The sequence below is a fragment of the Triticum urartu genome, chromosome 3A (genome assembly GCF_056163025.1).
Source record: "Triticum urartu cultivar PI428250 chromosome 3A, HENAU_Tu73, whole genome shotgun sequence".
In the NCBI taxonomy this organism is placed as follows: Eukaryota; Viridiplantae; Streptophyta; class Magnoliopsida; order Poales; family Poaceae; genus Triticum; species Triticum urartu.
This window is the reverse complement of record NC_141875.1, coordinates 53,092,737-53,108,692: the sequence shown is the minus strand read 5'-3', so window position 1 is coordinate 53,108,692 and position 15,956 is coordinate 53,092,737. Positions and strand designations below refer to the sequence as shown.

General features: G+C 46.9%; 2 protein-coding genes across 2 annotated transcripts; both read right to left on the bottom strand.

Annotated features, from left to right (window-relative positions):
* Positions 1-8,137: 8,137 nt before the first annotated feature.
* LOC125525523 (uncharacterized) lies at positions 8,138-8,821 on the bottom strand. The gene has a single exon (XM_048690531.2). The coding sequence runs from the start codon at positions 8,765-8,767 to the stop codon at positions 8,186-8,188; it is 582 nt and encodes a 193-aa protein (XP_048546488.2). The 5' UTR covers positions 8,768-8,821; the 3' UTR covers positions 8,138-8,185.
* A 2,623-nt stretch (positions 8,822-11,444) lies between these two features.
* LOC125522461 (uncharacterized) lies at positions 11,445-14,410 on the bottom strand. Its single transcript, XM_048687519.2, has 6 exons — positions 14,196-14,410; positions 13,958-14,078; positions 13,618-13,847; positions 13,430-13,501; positions 13,097-13,185; positions 11,445-12,563 (listed from the first exon to the last, which is right to left on the bottom strand). Exons 2-6 carry the CDS (start codon positions 13,979-13,981, stop codon positions 12,010-12,012), a joined length of 969 nt encoding a protein of 322 aa, XP_048543476.2. The 5' UTR covers positions 13,982-14,078; positions 14,196-14,410; the 3' UTR covers positions 11,445-12,009.
* Between the last annotated feature and the right edge of the window lie 1,546 nt (positions 14,411-15,956).

The window sequence follows — 15,956 nt, the reverse complement described above, 5'->3', positions numbered from 1 at the left end:
TAATTGGACTTTCACAAAGCACATACCTTGACAAAATTTTGAAGAAGTTCAAAATGGATCAAGCAAAGAAAAGGTTCTTGCCTGTGTTACAAGGTGTGAAGTTGAGTAAGACTCAAAGCCCGACCACTGCAGAAGATAGAAAGAATATGAAAGATGTTCCCTATGCATCAGCCATAGGATCTATCATGTATGCAATGCTGTGTACCAGACCTGATGTGTGCCTTGCTATAAGTTTAGCAGGGAGGTACCAAAGTAATCCAGGAATGGATCACTGGACAGCGGTCAAGAACATCCTGAAATACCTGAAAAGGACTAAGGATATGTTTCTCGTATATGGAGGTGACAAAGAGCTCACCGTAAAAGGTTACGTTGATGCAAGCTTTGACACTGATCCGGACGATTCTAAATCGCAAACCGGATACGTGTTTACATTAAACGGTGGAGCTGTCAGTTGGTGCAGTTCTAAACAAAGCGTCATAGCGGGATCTACATGTGAAGCGGAGTACATAGCTGCTTCGGAAGCAGCGAACGAAGGAGTCTGGATGAAGGAGTTCATATCCGATCTAGGTGTCATACCTAATGCATTGGGTCCAATGAAAATCTTTTGTGACAATACTGGTGCAATTGCCTTGGCAAAGGAATCCAGATTTCACAAAAGGACCAAACACATCAAGAGACGCTTCAACTCCATCCGGGATCTAGTCCAGGTGGGAGACATAGAGATTTGCAAGATACATACGGATCTGAATGTTGCAGACCCGTTGACTAAGCCTCTTCCACGAGCAAAACATGATCAGCACCAAGGCTCCATGGGTGTTAGAATCATTACAGTGTAATCTAGATTATTGACTCTAGTGCAAGTGGGAGACTGAAGGAAATATGCCCTAGAGGCAATAATAAAGTTATTATTTATTTCCTTATAATCATGATAAATGTTTATTATTCATGCTAGAATTGTATTAACCGGAAACATAATACATGTGTGAATACATAGACAAACAAAGTGTCACTAGTATGCCTCTACTTGACTAGCTCGTTAATCAAAGATGGTTATGTTTCCTGACCATGAACAATGAGTTGTTATTTGATTAACGAGGTCACATCATTAGTTGAATGATCTGATTGACATGACCCATTCCATTAGCTTAGCACCCGATCGTTTAGTATGTTGCTATTGCTTTCTTCATGACTTATACATGTTCCTATGACTATGAGATTATGCAACTCCCGTTTGCCGGAGGAACACTTTGGGTGCTACCAAACGTCACAACGTAACTGGGTGATTATAAAGGAGCATTACAGGTGTCTCCAAAGGTAGATGTTGGGTTGGCGTATTTCGAGATTAGGATTTGTCACTCCGATTGTCGGAGAGGTATCTCTGGGCCCTCTCGGTAATACACATCACATAAGCCTTGCAAGCATTACAACTAATATGTTAGTTGTGAGATGATGTATTACGGAACGAGTAAAGAGACTTGCCAGTAACGAGATTGAACTAGGTATTGGATACCGACGATCGAATCTCGGGCAAGTAACATACCGATGACAAAGGGAACAACGTATGTTGTTATGCGGTCTGACCGATAAAGATCTTCGTAGAATATGTAGGAGCCAATATGGGCATCCAGGTCCCGCTATTGGTTATTGACCGGAGACGTGTCTCGGTCATGTCTACATTGTTCTTGAACCCGTAGGGTCCGCACGCTTAAGGTTACGATGACAGTTATATTATGAGTTTATGCATTTTGATGTACCGAATGTTGTTCGGAGTCCCGGATGTGATCACGGACATGACGAGGAGTCTCGAAATGGTCGAGACGTAAAGATTGATATATTGGAAGCCTATATTTGGATATCGGAAGTGTTCCGGGTGAAATCGGGATTTTACCGGGTTACCGGGAGGTTACCGGAACCCCCCGGGAGCCATATGGGCCTTCATGGGCCGTAGTGGAAAGGAGAAAGGGGCAGCCCAAGGTGGCTGCGCCACTTCCCCCTCCCCTAGTCCTATTAGGACTAGGAGAAGGTGGCCGGCCCCCCTCTCTCTCTTTCCCCCCTTGGGAATCCTAGTTGGAATAGGATTGGGGGGGAGTCCTACTCCCGGAAGGAGTAGGACTCCTCCTGCGCCCTCCTCCTTGGCCGGCGCCCCTCCCCCCTTGGCTCCTTTATATACTGAGGCAGAGGCACCCCAGACACACACAAGTTGATCCATGTGATCTATTCCTTAGCCGTGTGCGGTGCCCCCTGCCACCATATTCCTCGATAATACTGTAGCGGAGTTTAGGCGAAGCCCTGCTGCTGTAGTGCATCAAGATCGTCACCACGCCGTCGTGCTGACGGAACTCTTCCCCGACGCTTTGCTGGATCAGAGTCCGGGGATCGTCATCGAGCTGAACGTGTGCTCGAACTCGGAGGTGCCGTAGTTTCGGTGCTTGATCGGTTGGATCGTGAAGACGTACGACTACTTCCTCTACGTCGTGTCAGCGCTTCCGCAGTTGGTCTGCATTGGGTACGTCGACAACACTCTCCCCTCTCGTTGCTATGCATCACATGATCTTGCGTGTGCGTAGGAAATTTTTTGAAATTACTACGAAACCCTAACAAACCCAACATGCGACACGGTCCCGATCGCCCCAACTGGGCACCACTACTGATCATCAGGGAAAGACACATAGTAACGGCATGAGTCCTCGTCGAACTCCCACTTGAGCTCAAACGCGTCATCTGGAACGGAGTCATCAGGTCCTGCATCTGGTTTCGAAGTAATCTGTGAGCCACAGGGACTCAGCAATCTCGCACCCTCGCGATCAAGACTATTTAAGCTTATAGGTAAGGCAAGGTAAAAATGTGGAGCTGCAGCAAGCGACTAGCTTATATGGTGGCTACCCTGTTCGCAAAAGAGAGCGAGAAGAGAAGGCAAAGCGCGATCGAACAACTAGAGAACAACCTGCGCAAGCATTACTTCAACACCGTGTTCACTTCCCGGACTCCGCCGAGAAGAGACCATCACGGTAACTCACACAGTTGATTCATTTTAATTAAGTTAAGGTTCAAATTATCTACAACCGGACATTAACAAATTCCCATCTGCCCATAACCGCAGGCACGACTTTCGAAAGTTCAAATCCCTGCAGGGGAGTCCCAACTTAGCCCATGACAAGCTCTCACGGTCAACGAAGGAATAGACCTCCTCCCGAGACATTCTGATCAGACTCGGTATCCCGGTTCTACAAGACACTTCGACAAGTTAAAACAAATCCAGCAACACCGCCCGAATGTGCCGACAAATCCCGATAGGAGCTGCACATATCTCGTTCTCATGGCACACTCAGATGAGACATCCTATGAAACCAACCCTCAAGTTGCCCCGAGGTGGCCCCGCAGTCTACTCGGTCGGACCAACACTCAGAGGAGCACTTTCCCGGGGGGGTTTAAATAAGATGACCCGGGCTCCGAAAACCCAAGGGAAAAAGAGGCTAGGTGGCAAATGGTAAAACCAAGGTTGGGCATTGCTGGAAAAGCTTTATTCAAGGCGAACTATCAAGGGGTTCCCATTATAACCCAACCGCGTAAGGAACGCAAAATCCGAGAACATAACACCGATAACTAGGGTGGCAAGAGTGGAACAAAACACTAGGCGAGAGGCCGAGCCTTCCACCCTTTACCAAGTATATAGATGCATTAAGATAACAAGATAATATAATGATATCCCAACAAGTAAATAATGTTCCAATAAGGAACGGTCTCCAATCTTCACCTGCAACTAACAACGCTATAAGAGGGGCTGAGCAAAGCGGTAACATAGCCAATCAACGGTTTGCTAGGGCATGGTGGGTTAGAGGTTTGACAAGGCAATTTGGGAGGCATGATAAGCAAGTGGTAGGCATCGTAGCATAGGCATAGCAAAAGAGCGAGCATCTAGCAAAGCAAAGATAGTAGTGATTTCGAGGGTATGATCATCTTGCCTGTAAAGTTGTCAGAGTTGACTGGATCCTCGAAAGCAAACTCAACGGGATCCTCGTTAGCGAACTCGTCTCCCGGCTCTATCCAAACAAGACAAACAAACAAGGACACAATCAACCACGTGCAAACTCAAACAACATGATGCAAACATGGTATGCTATACGGGATGCGATATGCGATGCATATGCAAGATTTGACAAGGAATGAATGAACCTGGCCTCAACTTGGAAAACCAAGTGTGCCACTAGAAAGGTGAGATGAAATCGCTTGAAAACGATATAAAGATCACCGGAATCGGAGTCACGGTTTGGAAATGGCAAGCAATTCAAATATGGCACCGGTCTGCGGTTACAGCAAGTAGCCATCTAAATGCAACAAAATAAACATGCTACAGCACTCAAACATGGCAACAAAATACATGGCAGGGATCCATTCATGATGCTTAACAAAAGATGAACACTGAGCTACGGCCAATTCATCCATTAACAGATTCAAACAAGCATGGCAAAAATGCATTTGGTAAACAGATTTCAGACTTAGTGAAATTAACACTTGTCTGGAATTTCAGATCAAGTAGCACACTTTGGAGCATGAAAACTATATGCTACAGGAACTGAACATGGCAAAGTAAAGCATGGCATGGAGCTACTCAAAGAGCTTAACAAAAGTCCCTTAGTGACCTTGAGCCAAAAAGGATTAGAAAATACATTTGCAAGCATGTGAACATGGCAAAAACATAATCAGTTCTCAGACTTAGTGAAAACTGGAGCATGCAAAATCAGATATCAAGTAGGCATGTTCACGAGCTCGATGCACTCACTACAGAGCAAGTCATGACAATCTAAGAATACACCCATCAAGAATACACATTATACAAGCTAGACATGGCAAGAACAATAACATAGTATGCACGGATCAACTACAACATCCTCGGCAAAATCACTAACAAGTAGACAATCTGACCAGATTCACGAAATAGCAAAAGTAGAGCTCGATTGACTCAAGCTAGGGTGCTCCATAAATGCAAACAAAGACATGGATGGATAGAGCACTACAAGATTAACAAAACATCCTTACTGATCATCCTCAAAAGAGACACGGATCACTAGTAAACAACATGAACATATGGCATATTGAAATAAACAGATCAAGGACTTAGTGGAATTGCTAAGTCCCTGAAATCAGCATTAACGAATGCACCACTTGCAAGCTTGTGCTGGTCACCACACACATCACAAAAATACATGGGTTGCACCTCTGGAAAGATGGCAAAACATATAACAAAACTCATGTAGAGCTCAGGGGCATATCATGCACACAATAATCATGGCAAAAATGACAAATATCTAATTGGAGCAGCAGATCTGACAATTATCTCAAATAGCATTCTTCCAACAGCATTTCGGGCATCAAGATGAACTCAAATGAAAATTATGCAATGAGATGAAATGATGTACTCTCTGAGATGAACATTTTGATATGTTATATGCCCAAAACAGAGCTATGGATGCAAAGATACAATATGATGAAAAGTGCAAAATAGTTAGGGTTTCGGGACAAAAGTCAACCGTCCAAATAGATCTAGATCCGGCCCGGTACTGTAGCAGCGCGGTTCGAGGATCACCGGCCGGAGCTCGCCGGAGTTGACGAAGGCGACGGCGGCCGGCGGATCCGTGGGAGGAGGAGGGCGGAGGGCGGCCAGAGCTCGCCGGGGCGTGCGGCGGTTGCGCGGCGGGGGCGGCGGCCGGAGCTGCAGCCACGGTCACCGGCGACGAGGAAGTGCGGCGGCCGGCGAGGATGCGCTGCGAGGAGGTGGCGGCAGCTCGGGGAGGCGAGGCAGGCCGGCAGGCGAGGTGCGGCGGCTCGGGCGCGCGGGCCTCGGGGGCCGGCGATGGGCCTGCCCGGGCTGGCGGCGCGGGGGCGGTGAGGCGCCACGTGGCACTACACCACTGGTGCGGGGCGGCGGCGCGATTCCGTCCGCCCGGGACGGACGTGTCCGACGGCGGTGTGATGAGTTTTTTTAGGGTTTTGGAAGGAGGGAATCCGGAATTTCGAGAGGGTGGTGTATTTATAGGCATAGAGGGAGCTAGGAGTGTCCAAATGAGGTGCGGTTTTCGGCCACGTGATCGTGATCGAACGCTCTAGATGATGGAGAGAGTTTTGGTGGGTTTTGGGCCAAAATGGAGGGGTGTTGGGCTGCAACACACACAAAGCCTTTTCGGTCCCTCGGTTAACCGTTGGAGCATCAAACGAAGTCCAAATGGTACGAAACTTGACAGGCGGTCTACCGGTAGTAAATCAAGGCCGCTTGGCAAGTCTCGGTCCAATCCGGAAATGTTTAATCCCCACACACGAAAGAAAGGTAGAAAACACCACCGGAGGAGAAACGAAGCGCCGGAATGCAAAACGGACAACGGGGAAAATGCTCGGATGCATGAGACGAACACGTATGCAAATGCAATGCACATGATGACATGACATGAGATGCATGACAACAACAACAACAACAACAACACACGGAGACAAAAAACCGAACCCGAGAAAATAAAATAACTTAACGCCGGAAACGGCAAGAGTTGGATTACATATTAGGTAAATCATATCCGGGGTGTTACAATTAACCCCGTGTGGAAGCCGAGAAACCTACTCTGAGCACATGTTCGTTCATGAGCGGCCGGTATTAAATGCAATGCCGGTCGAGCTCCTCCCATCTGCCCTCTATTTAAATGAGGCCAATTGCCGGGCAAGAACCATACACCTCTGCCGCTCCCCCATCTCCTCCTTCATCGTTCTTTCGATGCCTTCCGAAGAGCAGTTCTCCTGCATACAAGCCAGCTGGGTGGCCTGCCGAGCCCGCCAGATATGAGCGAGGCAGCTCGCTGCTCCACCTCCGCTCTTGACCTGACGGAGCAAGTTGCCGCCCCAAGCCGCTGCTTGGTTCAGCAACTCGCCGCTCCAGGCCCACCCTATGAGGAGTGGCAAGTTGTTGCACGCCGGCACAACGGGAGCACGGCGGCACTGGCGTCATCGCTACCGTTGACAACTTTGCGCCGCCCGTACCAGCAACCGTGCCATGCAGGCAGAGACAAAAGCCGGGTGCGCGGAGAGCAAAGAGTTGGTGGCCGCCGCCTCCGTGTCCGCCGCCATCAGCAAGGAGAAGTAGAACATGGGAGTCCCCCAGCGCTTGGGTCCCATGAAGGCCATCACCTAGGCGACGTTGGCGTACACAGAAGATGTCTTGCTCGGTTCTTCTCTTGCGAGGACCTCCGTCGATCCCACATGGGCTCCACGAAAGCAAAGACGCCGCCTTCCCCTCCAGCTGAAGCATCAGCCCGGGGTTCCACCCCGATGAGTGGTGGGGAAGCGAGTCGCCCTTTATGATGAAGCACATACCTCTGGGGCTCCTAGCAGTCGGTGATCGAACTGCCGGACATGAGGAAGACAAAGGGATCCGTGGGCGTCGATTTAGATTAGGTATTAATTATACTCCAGAGCTGGACTAGGACCGCTTTGATGTAAATGTAATGAAATCCGTCGTGTTTATATGAAAATCCGGCATTTTTATATGAAATTCGTTATGTTTGTATGAATTCTGGCCTTGTTTGCACGAATTTCGTCCGGTTGATTCGAGTTGTTGTGAAAATGTATGCGGCTACGGTTGGATGGCTGCCTCCGGCATCCATGTGCATGAACTGGTGCCCTGTCCGCGGACGTATGCGGGAGAATTTTTGCGGGTTGCCGTTAGAATGCCCTAACACTATGACACATCAGTAGCCTCGAAATTTGAGGGAACTTACTAACTTAATACTCCCTCCGTCCGGAAATACTTGTCATCAAAATGAATAAAAGGCAGGGGCGGCGCCAGGGGTCTTCTTGGGTATTCGGTTGAATACCCAAGATTTTGACAAACCATTGAAATTTTATATAAAACAAGCGATTTTTTTTGCAAAACAGTGATGATTTGGGCAAAATGAATACCCTCCTCCAAAATGAATACCCACCCTCTAGAACCTGGCGTCGCCACTGATAAAAGGGGATGTATCTAGATGTATTTTAGTTCTAGATACGCCCTTTTTTATCCATTTTGATGATAAGTATTTTCGGACGGAGAGAGTAGATGGATTAGCCTAACCTGGCACCAAATCATGGATCCAACTATGGCAACACATCACACATGTAAAGCTATGTAGCGGTGCACCCAATGTCTATTTTATTGTTTGCTCTATCACACTACACCAATCAAAGTAGCAAGATGGTACGCCAGCACTGCTTTGTCCTGGTCGGCCAACACCATGGGGTACAACGGCGTGTTCACCCGAGCCAGCGCCGACAGCCGATTCATACAACTAACTATGCTATTTAGCGCACGGTTGTACTCGCCGCTGAGGCCCGTGAAGCGGCAGCTGGGTAGCATCTCGTCGGCGACGCGGGTGATGGAGCTGCCCGCTAGCGCGTAGTCCTTCATGCACCCCTCGTAGGCGCGCCTCTCCTCTCCGGAGAGCGATGTGTTATGGTTGAGCTGGTTCCTCGCGGCGATCCGCGTGACTTCAAAGGATTCCACGGCGAACCACGCAGCAAGGCTCACGTACCCGGTTTCCTCCTCCTTGTGCGACACGGACATGTCGACGCCGCCCCAGGCCATGATGCGGACGCAGAGATCTTGTTCGGCCTTCAACAGCCACATCTGGCTACAGGCAAAAGACGCCTCCATGCCCGGCTCCCGGCCGGGGGCACAATCCGGGCTTGCGGCGGCCATGCGAAGGGGTGCCAGGAGGAGGAGGAGGAGAATGATCTTTGACATACTCATAGAAAGTGTGTGCTTCTCTCTCTCTCTCTCTCTCTCTCTCTCTCTCTCTCTCTCTCTTCGTGGGGAGATATTTCTTTATGAGTGCAAGTATATATACACATCGTCAGCACTATTTGTAGCATTAGTTGATTTGATTTAGTGAATGATCTGGTCCAGCATGCACTGTATGCGCATGAAAAGTAATGAGTATATCTGGTATTAAAACATTAAGATTCTGTATATTTTGCATTAATTTTCAATATATTCTACATAAATCTCTACTTGTAAAAGGGAGTTGGTAGCTTCCCTTCCGCAGTTTTTTTTCGCCTCACCTACCACCATATATTTCCTCTGGTTTATTTTTGCATCACCACCCACCACCCTCCCTCCCATTAAAAACCAAATCCCATTAAAGATGAAGATCTTGTTTCGTGTTTGCTTTGGTAAGTTTTGATTCAATTCAATCAAGTATATAATAAGTAATCAAGAATTCAGATATCCGCACCATATATGTGAGATCACCTCTCTAAAAGACAGACATAAGATTTTTTTTTTTATAACCTTTCAAAACGAAATCTGATTTTCCTCAATAACAAATCGCTAATCCGGTGTCCATATTAAATGACAATCACAATTTGCTAACGTAACAAAAAATAACATATTTTTTTCTTATCTGGTGGATGAGTTCAAGACGGGTGTATGCATCCATGCGCCCTTGCGTAGGGACGCTAGACGCGACAGCATAAAGGACGCCGTGTTCGGGCCTGACCCTGGCTCAATGCTTGAGAATGCCAGGGAGTGGAGCACGGCGTCGAGGACGGCTATGGAGGCAGGCAGGCCATCGGACCACCACGTATAGACGTTCATGGATGCGGTCATATTATATTTTTGTCAGTCATACAGTGAGCCAGACATGCTACATTCGCAAATCAAGTGTGTCCATTTTAAATGTCAAGAAATTCCTTAAGAATTTTTTTTCTAGAATACTCGACGGGTCTTGAAGAAATGAATCCACTACAAAAGTTACTTTGCCACAAAGACTTAGTCAAACAATACAAGAGACGCTTCTTTTTTTCGGAAAAACTTCCAATCTATCAGAACAGCAACCGCCGCCGATGAAGAGTAACGTAGGTTGGAAGGATTTAACCCGAAGACAAACGAACGTAGACGAACAACGACGAGATCCGACCAAATCCACCAAAGATAGATCCGCCGGAGACACACCTCCACATGCTCACCAACGATGCTAGATGCACCGCCGGATACAAGAGACGCTTCTAAATAAAATTTTAGGTTAGGCTTTTAGAATAAGCCCCAAAAGAACCTGCCCTAATTCAAAGACTTGTAATTTAGCAGCTATGAAGAGAAAAGCACCACCAAACACCACAAAGATGAATTCCTTTTTTAAGAATGTTGTTTTGAGTTCTCGAAGTAAAATGGGAGGTGATTAGCAGCTGATTTTTTGTCAAAAAAACTACCTACCCAACGGTATTGATAAAAAAAACCATCTTCCAGACGAATTGACAAAACAAACTAGCCTAGCCGTGACGGCAGGCGTGGCAGTTGACGCGTGGCGCCTGCCGCCACATGCGAAGGCGGCAGCCCCTGCCGCCATGATGTGAGGCGGACGGTGGCCGATTACATGAAAATTACAACCCGGCGAGCCACGACGGAACGGGGGCAGGGCAAGTGGGCCCTGCCGCCATGCATCTAGGCGGCATGCGCTGATGGTGCAGCTGCACGGGAGCCGGGCCACCTGTACCCTGTTTTGGGCCATTGCTGATGCATGTATGTCCTGATGAATGGATCACTTGCTCACTAGAGAACGAATCCTGATGCATGCATGTATCCACGCAACTTTGCCATCGTTGTCTATTTCGATGAGGAGTAAAGTGACTTGGCTCGCGCACGGCAGTAGTGCATGCCGCCTGACTGCATGGCGGCAGGGCCAGCCTGCCCTGCCCCTGTTTCCGTCACGGCTCGTCGGGTTGTAATTTTCCTGTAATCGGCCACCGGCCGCCTCACATCATGGCGGCAGGGGCTGCCGCCTCCGCATGTGGCGGCAGGCGCCACGTGTCGGCTGGCGCGCCTGCCGCCACGTCTAGACTGGTCTGTTTTGGCAATTCATCTCAGAGGTGGTTCTTTTTGTCAATACCGTTAGGCAGGTAGTCCTTTTAGACAAAAAATCATTAGCAGCTAAGATTTATTTTGATCAACTTACTACATGTTTTTATCTTATTAGCAATCACAGAGGTAAATTGAAGCTAGTACAAATTTTGTTTTAAGAAAAAGTTAGTACAAATTGAATGGCGTTTTCATAACGCGAACCCATGCCCAAATCTGCAGCACCTGGAAGCTCATATGGAAGAGCTTGGCTACGCCAGGAGTGAAGTTCTTCCATTGGCTCACCGGTTTGGATCTCTGTTGGATGAAGGCAGAGCACTTCCACTTCTAGATAGAGAAAAAAGACAACCAAGTTGATGCGTTGCCTCCGCGACGCTTGGAAGCACCGAAATGACTGCATGTGCAACTGTAGAATCAAAAATGAGGCCAGGCTATGGGCGTACAGCTGTTCTACTGACGACCTGTGATTTGCATTAGTCTTTATTCCATGCTTGTAACCTACCCCGTCCCATAATGTACAGCTGTTCTATGGGAACAGAGGGACTACCTCTTAGGAGGAATGTAACCAAAACTCTCTTTTCAATGTGCTTTTTCTCGAAAAAAGAACAAATTTCATGCATCAACTATAAAACATTGTTTGGGAACTAAGCCCTTCAAAACCAAACTAAGATAGTAAGATACACCAAAGTGGTACTCCCTCTGCAAAGAGAGGTTAGTATATAAGCTAAGAACGATACAGCAGGTTGGAGAGCCAAAAACACTCACTGGACTGGGGTAGGCGCTAACAAGAACATTTCTTTCTGTTGGCAAACATCCAACACCACTACTTGCTAGCACAATTCTAATTCTAACAGGGAACGGCCACTTTGGATTCAGCCTTCTCACCGCGTGCCCTCAGGTTTTTCTTCGACTCAACTCGAGTCAAGGGAGGCAAAATAAAGGTTATGGCGCATTGTCTCACACCGGCTGATTTGAACAGCCAATCCTTTCATCTGCTTCTAACATCCATCACAAGTGCCACTCCATAAGATAAGAGCAGGCTGGCACAGCAAGGGCTTCCAGCTCCATCGCACGGGGCACGGCAGTCAAGGCAGCCCCAGCCCATGCATTCTCGGAATTTCATTCATCTCCAGCTCTTCTTACTTGGGTTTTCGGGCCGCGCCATTGGGCATCTCAACACCAGGGAGCCGCAACGCATGTGCAAACATCCTTTTAGCCGCTCCAGTCTGTTCTTTCTTGAGCGTCACGGCGCTAACAGTAGGTGTAGGACGGCTTCGAGCAGATGGGTTCCGACACGGACCACCACCAGGTGAGCTTGAGTTGTGTTTCCCTGCTTCTTTACTCGTGGGACTAGTTCGTCCATTTACCAGTTCCTTCCCTTTGATTTTCTCCAAGGCAGCTCTCTCTGTTGGATCTTCAACTCTCTTACCAAGTGCGTGTGCGATCATCCGTTGAGCAACAGCAGGAACATGCCTAGATTTTGCTGCTGATGTGTCGTTTCCCTTGGCTTCATGTGAAGAGAAGATTCGCTCACGAGCAGCCCGATAAGCAGCTTCCCTCTCCTTAAGCGATGCTGCTGAAGGTGGCACCAACTGCGGCAATGGCTTCGAAACTGGTGTATCAGTTTTCAGATGCAAGCTTTCAAGAGAAATAGCGTCTTGGACATTTTCTGGCTCATAAATTTTCTGAAGATCTGAAAGAAGATGGTATTAATTAGTAATTACTGCAAGCTAGTATTTCAAACAGGCATGCATGAGGTCTGCCTAATTATTTAATGAAGGAAAACAAGTTATGTAAAGCTAGTGGCCAGCAGAAGGGCTGAACCAAAAATAGCTAAATCCAGGTTACAAGCTACACTGTGCAAGAGCTGAAAAATAAACTGGGACTGCTAGAAGCTTTGCATTGCTCAGTCCTACCGTCGAATATCTTCACAAATTCAGACGCAGTAAGCATAAACTTGTAAAACAGAGGGTTGCGTGAGATGAGAGATCATATTCATACATGTAGGGAAACTCTTTTTGCTAATGATGTGTTTAGAGTTTCTGAAGGTAACACTACGAATAAATTTGACTATTTGACCATAGCAAAGGACTGGACACTCTTTACTTCCTAAGTAAATCCTGCTTTTCTTCTCAAGAAGTAGCCTCAAACTCTTTGTTCCAAACAAGCATCTGCCTAATCACTACATGATACAGCAAATAAACGCATCAAGAATGATTCATTCACCTGTCTCATTTCTCGCTAGCATGAGAGAGGCTGAAGGACCATCACCGTCGTCATAATTCCACAACACATCGCTGACAAGGACGGGAGGGCTGAAACATATAGCATAACTAAATTCAAAACAGGGCAAGCATAATAACAGCTCTGAATTTAGCCAACCACCGACCTATGTGTGGCAAGTTAAATATATAGCAGGGAAAAAGAGAACATTGGCACTGGTAGTGAGACACCCTGCTTGAAACACACTAGCACATTTTTGGCATGGTGTAGACATGTACGACGTTGCTGAATCGAGCCAGACAAGAAAGGTTTCAATAAGGGAGGTTGACGACATACATGGCTGTCTCAGGGCAGCGCTGGAGAACCAAATGCCGATCCTCACCCTCGCCAACAGATTCGTGAGCAAACCTAGCAGCGACACAGAAGCAGATAAAATTAGCAAACGGAGTGGTCGCCGCAGTGACTTTAGCATGTCAGCACAGTGAAGCGGACGAAGATGAATGCATCAGGGAGGTTTTTTATACCCATATATGTCGGCGAGACGATGCAAAAGGAGGCGATTGTAGGAGCTGGTGGGCTGGAGCTCTATGGTATTCCCAGCTGCCCCGCGACTTGCTTCAGTTGTGGCGCGGTCGTGTTCATCGTCGTCATCGAGGTAGCTGTGCTGTAGGAGGGTGACGAGGATCTCCTCGGTGGAGAGGACGAGGTGCTTGCTGTAGAGGTTGTCCTTGATGAGCGAGGCCAGCTCCTCAATCTGCTCCACCAGAAGCAGAAAAACAGAGGCAGGTAAGGACACTCTATCACACACAGAAGGTTAGAAACAGAATTAGATTCCTTTGCGCAGCTCGTGTAAGCAGGAATTACCATGGCGAATTGGGTGTTGTCCATTACGCCCCCTAAAGTTCAGTCCAATGGGGTCAGCTCAGCTCGGCTCGGCTCCGACGGATCTCGCGCTGCGCTGAAGCAGAAGAAGAAGAAGAAGCACCTACTCGAATCGAATCGAATTATGAACTGAGCGAAGGATGAGACGAACAAAGGAACTGTCCGGTGAATCGAATCGAATCAATCAATCGGCGAAGCAAGCTAGGGTTCCTTCCCTTACCAAGAAGCAAGCTTGGAGTTGCCGCTGGTCCTGGCAACCTGGGTTCTCGGCTGTGCCCCGTCGTCCCCGCCGCCGCCGACGACGAAGAGGGGGGATGAATTGTGGAGACGAGTCGCCGAGAGTAGGAGGAAGAAGCAGCGGCGGCAGCGGCAGCAGTTGAGAATTTGGGAGGAGTCTTCAGAGACAGGATTGAAACCGGGGAGGAGGGGATAGCCGGGCAGAGGATACCTATCTTCCTACCCGACCGTCAGATGAACAATGTACGGGCACGATGTGCACCGGATTTATTTAGTTTGTACCGGACTTTTGAAACCCTTGTTTCAGAAAAAAAAAACTTTTGATTAAAAGAATCAGAGAACGTAGAAGTAGGGGATACAGAGTTAAACGTTGATGCATCTTTCTTTGCAGATGATGGCAGTGGTGCGACAGCTGCCATTCTCCGAGATGATAGGGAAAACTTCATCGCCGCGCAATGTAAATTCATCTCGGTGGCAGCTGATGCAATTACCACGGAGACGATAGTTATGAGAGATGGACTATCATTTGCCAATTCTTTGGGATTCAACCGAATTGAAGCGGAGTCAGATTCTCTTCAAGTAATCAACTTTTGTACTGGTCATACAGCCGCAACATTATTTGCAGAGTGTGGATATAAGCACTATAATTGGGAAGGTCATATTTAAGTATTGTTTTCGTTCTTGTAATCAAGCAGCTCATGTACTAGCTAACTAAAGTTATTGTAATAAGTCTACTTTAAGTTGGTTAGACGAGCCATCTGACTTTGCGGTTGGTAAGCTTGTTGATGATGTAAATGTCTTTTAATTTAATAACCATGACGACCTTCCCTCAAAAAAAAGAAAAAATAGATAAGAGTAAACCTTGTAAACTGTTGTTAAAAATAAGGATCATTTGCGTTATGTGTGGAAAAACCATAAAAATGGATTTCCACGCTATTCACGTTGCACTATACCTTTTTTTCTATTTTCGACGTCTCATAAATGGCACATTGTTTTACAAAAAAAATCTGATTCTAAAATATTTCTGTTCATAAACATAAGACTTTTTAGAGGCTTGACACAAGTCTCTAAACGTCCTACAAAGGCATATTTAGTGTTGAAATATATGGACAATAATTTCCTTAACGGCTTAAGGTCTTTTGTGTGAACCAGTCGGTGTATGCAACCGATATTTTAGTATGCTCATCTCATAATTTTTGAAATTTTGACTTCTTTCAAAATGTACATAAAATAGAGTTGAATGTAAAGGATCTAGATGCAATTGGATTTCAACGAAACATATCTGATCCTATGTCATGTTAATCAAATCCAAATGGGATAACAGATGTTGTCATGGCATAAGACAGGGCCAATCAAATTATGTGGAAGTAATACATTGGCGGGGAAGCTGAGCACATGTGCAAGAATATCCTTCTTATCACGTACAATATGGTATAAGGTTGGAGACTATTCCGGGAGAGTGATATGTCCTAACTACTTATCCTCTCAAAAGAGTATCTTTCAAGCCGTCTTTTTTCATGAAAGATCCAAACAAAACAAATGTTTTTCTTTATCATCATCAAACCATCCCATGAATCCACGGGCTTCTAATATGTCTGGGATATCGTTTTTCAGCCCAGATACTTCTTGTGCAACAAAGTTTAACTGGTCTTTTGATGATCAAACCACACCCAGTTTGTGTTGAAATATGAGATGGGCCTAGAGCCCGTATGACAATTTCAGATTTGATCTCTAAGGGCCCATG

Coding starts and splice junctions, on each gene's coding strand:
- LOC125522461 (XM_048687519.2), bottom strand. CDS start 13,981: ATGGACAACACCCAATTCGCCATG. Junction 13,186..13,429: donor CGCTGCCCTGAGACAGCCAT/GTATGTCGTCAA, acceptor TATATGTTTCAG/CCCTCCCGTCCTTGTCAGCG. Junction 12,564..13,096: donor GCTAGCGAGAAATGAGACAG/GTGAATGAATCA, acceptor ATCTTCTTTCAG/ATCTTCAGAAAATTTATGAG.
- LOC125525523 (XM_048690531.2), bottom strand. CDS start 8,767: ATGAGTATGTCAAAGATCATTCTCCTCCTCCTCCTCCTGGCACCCCTT.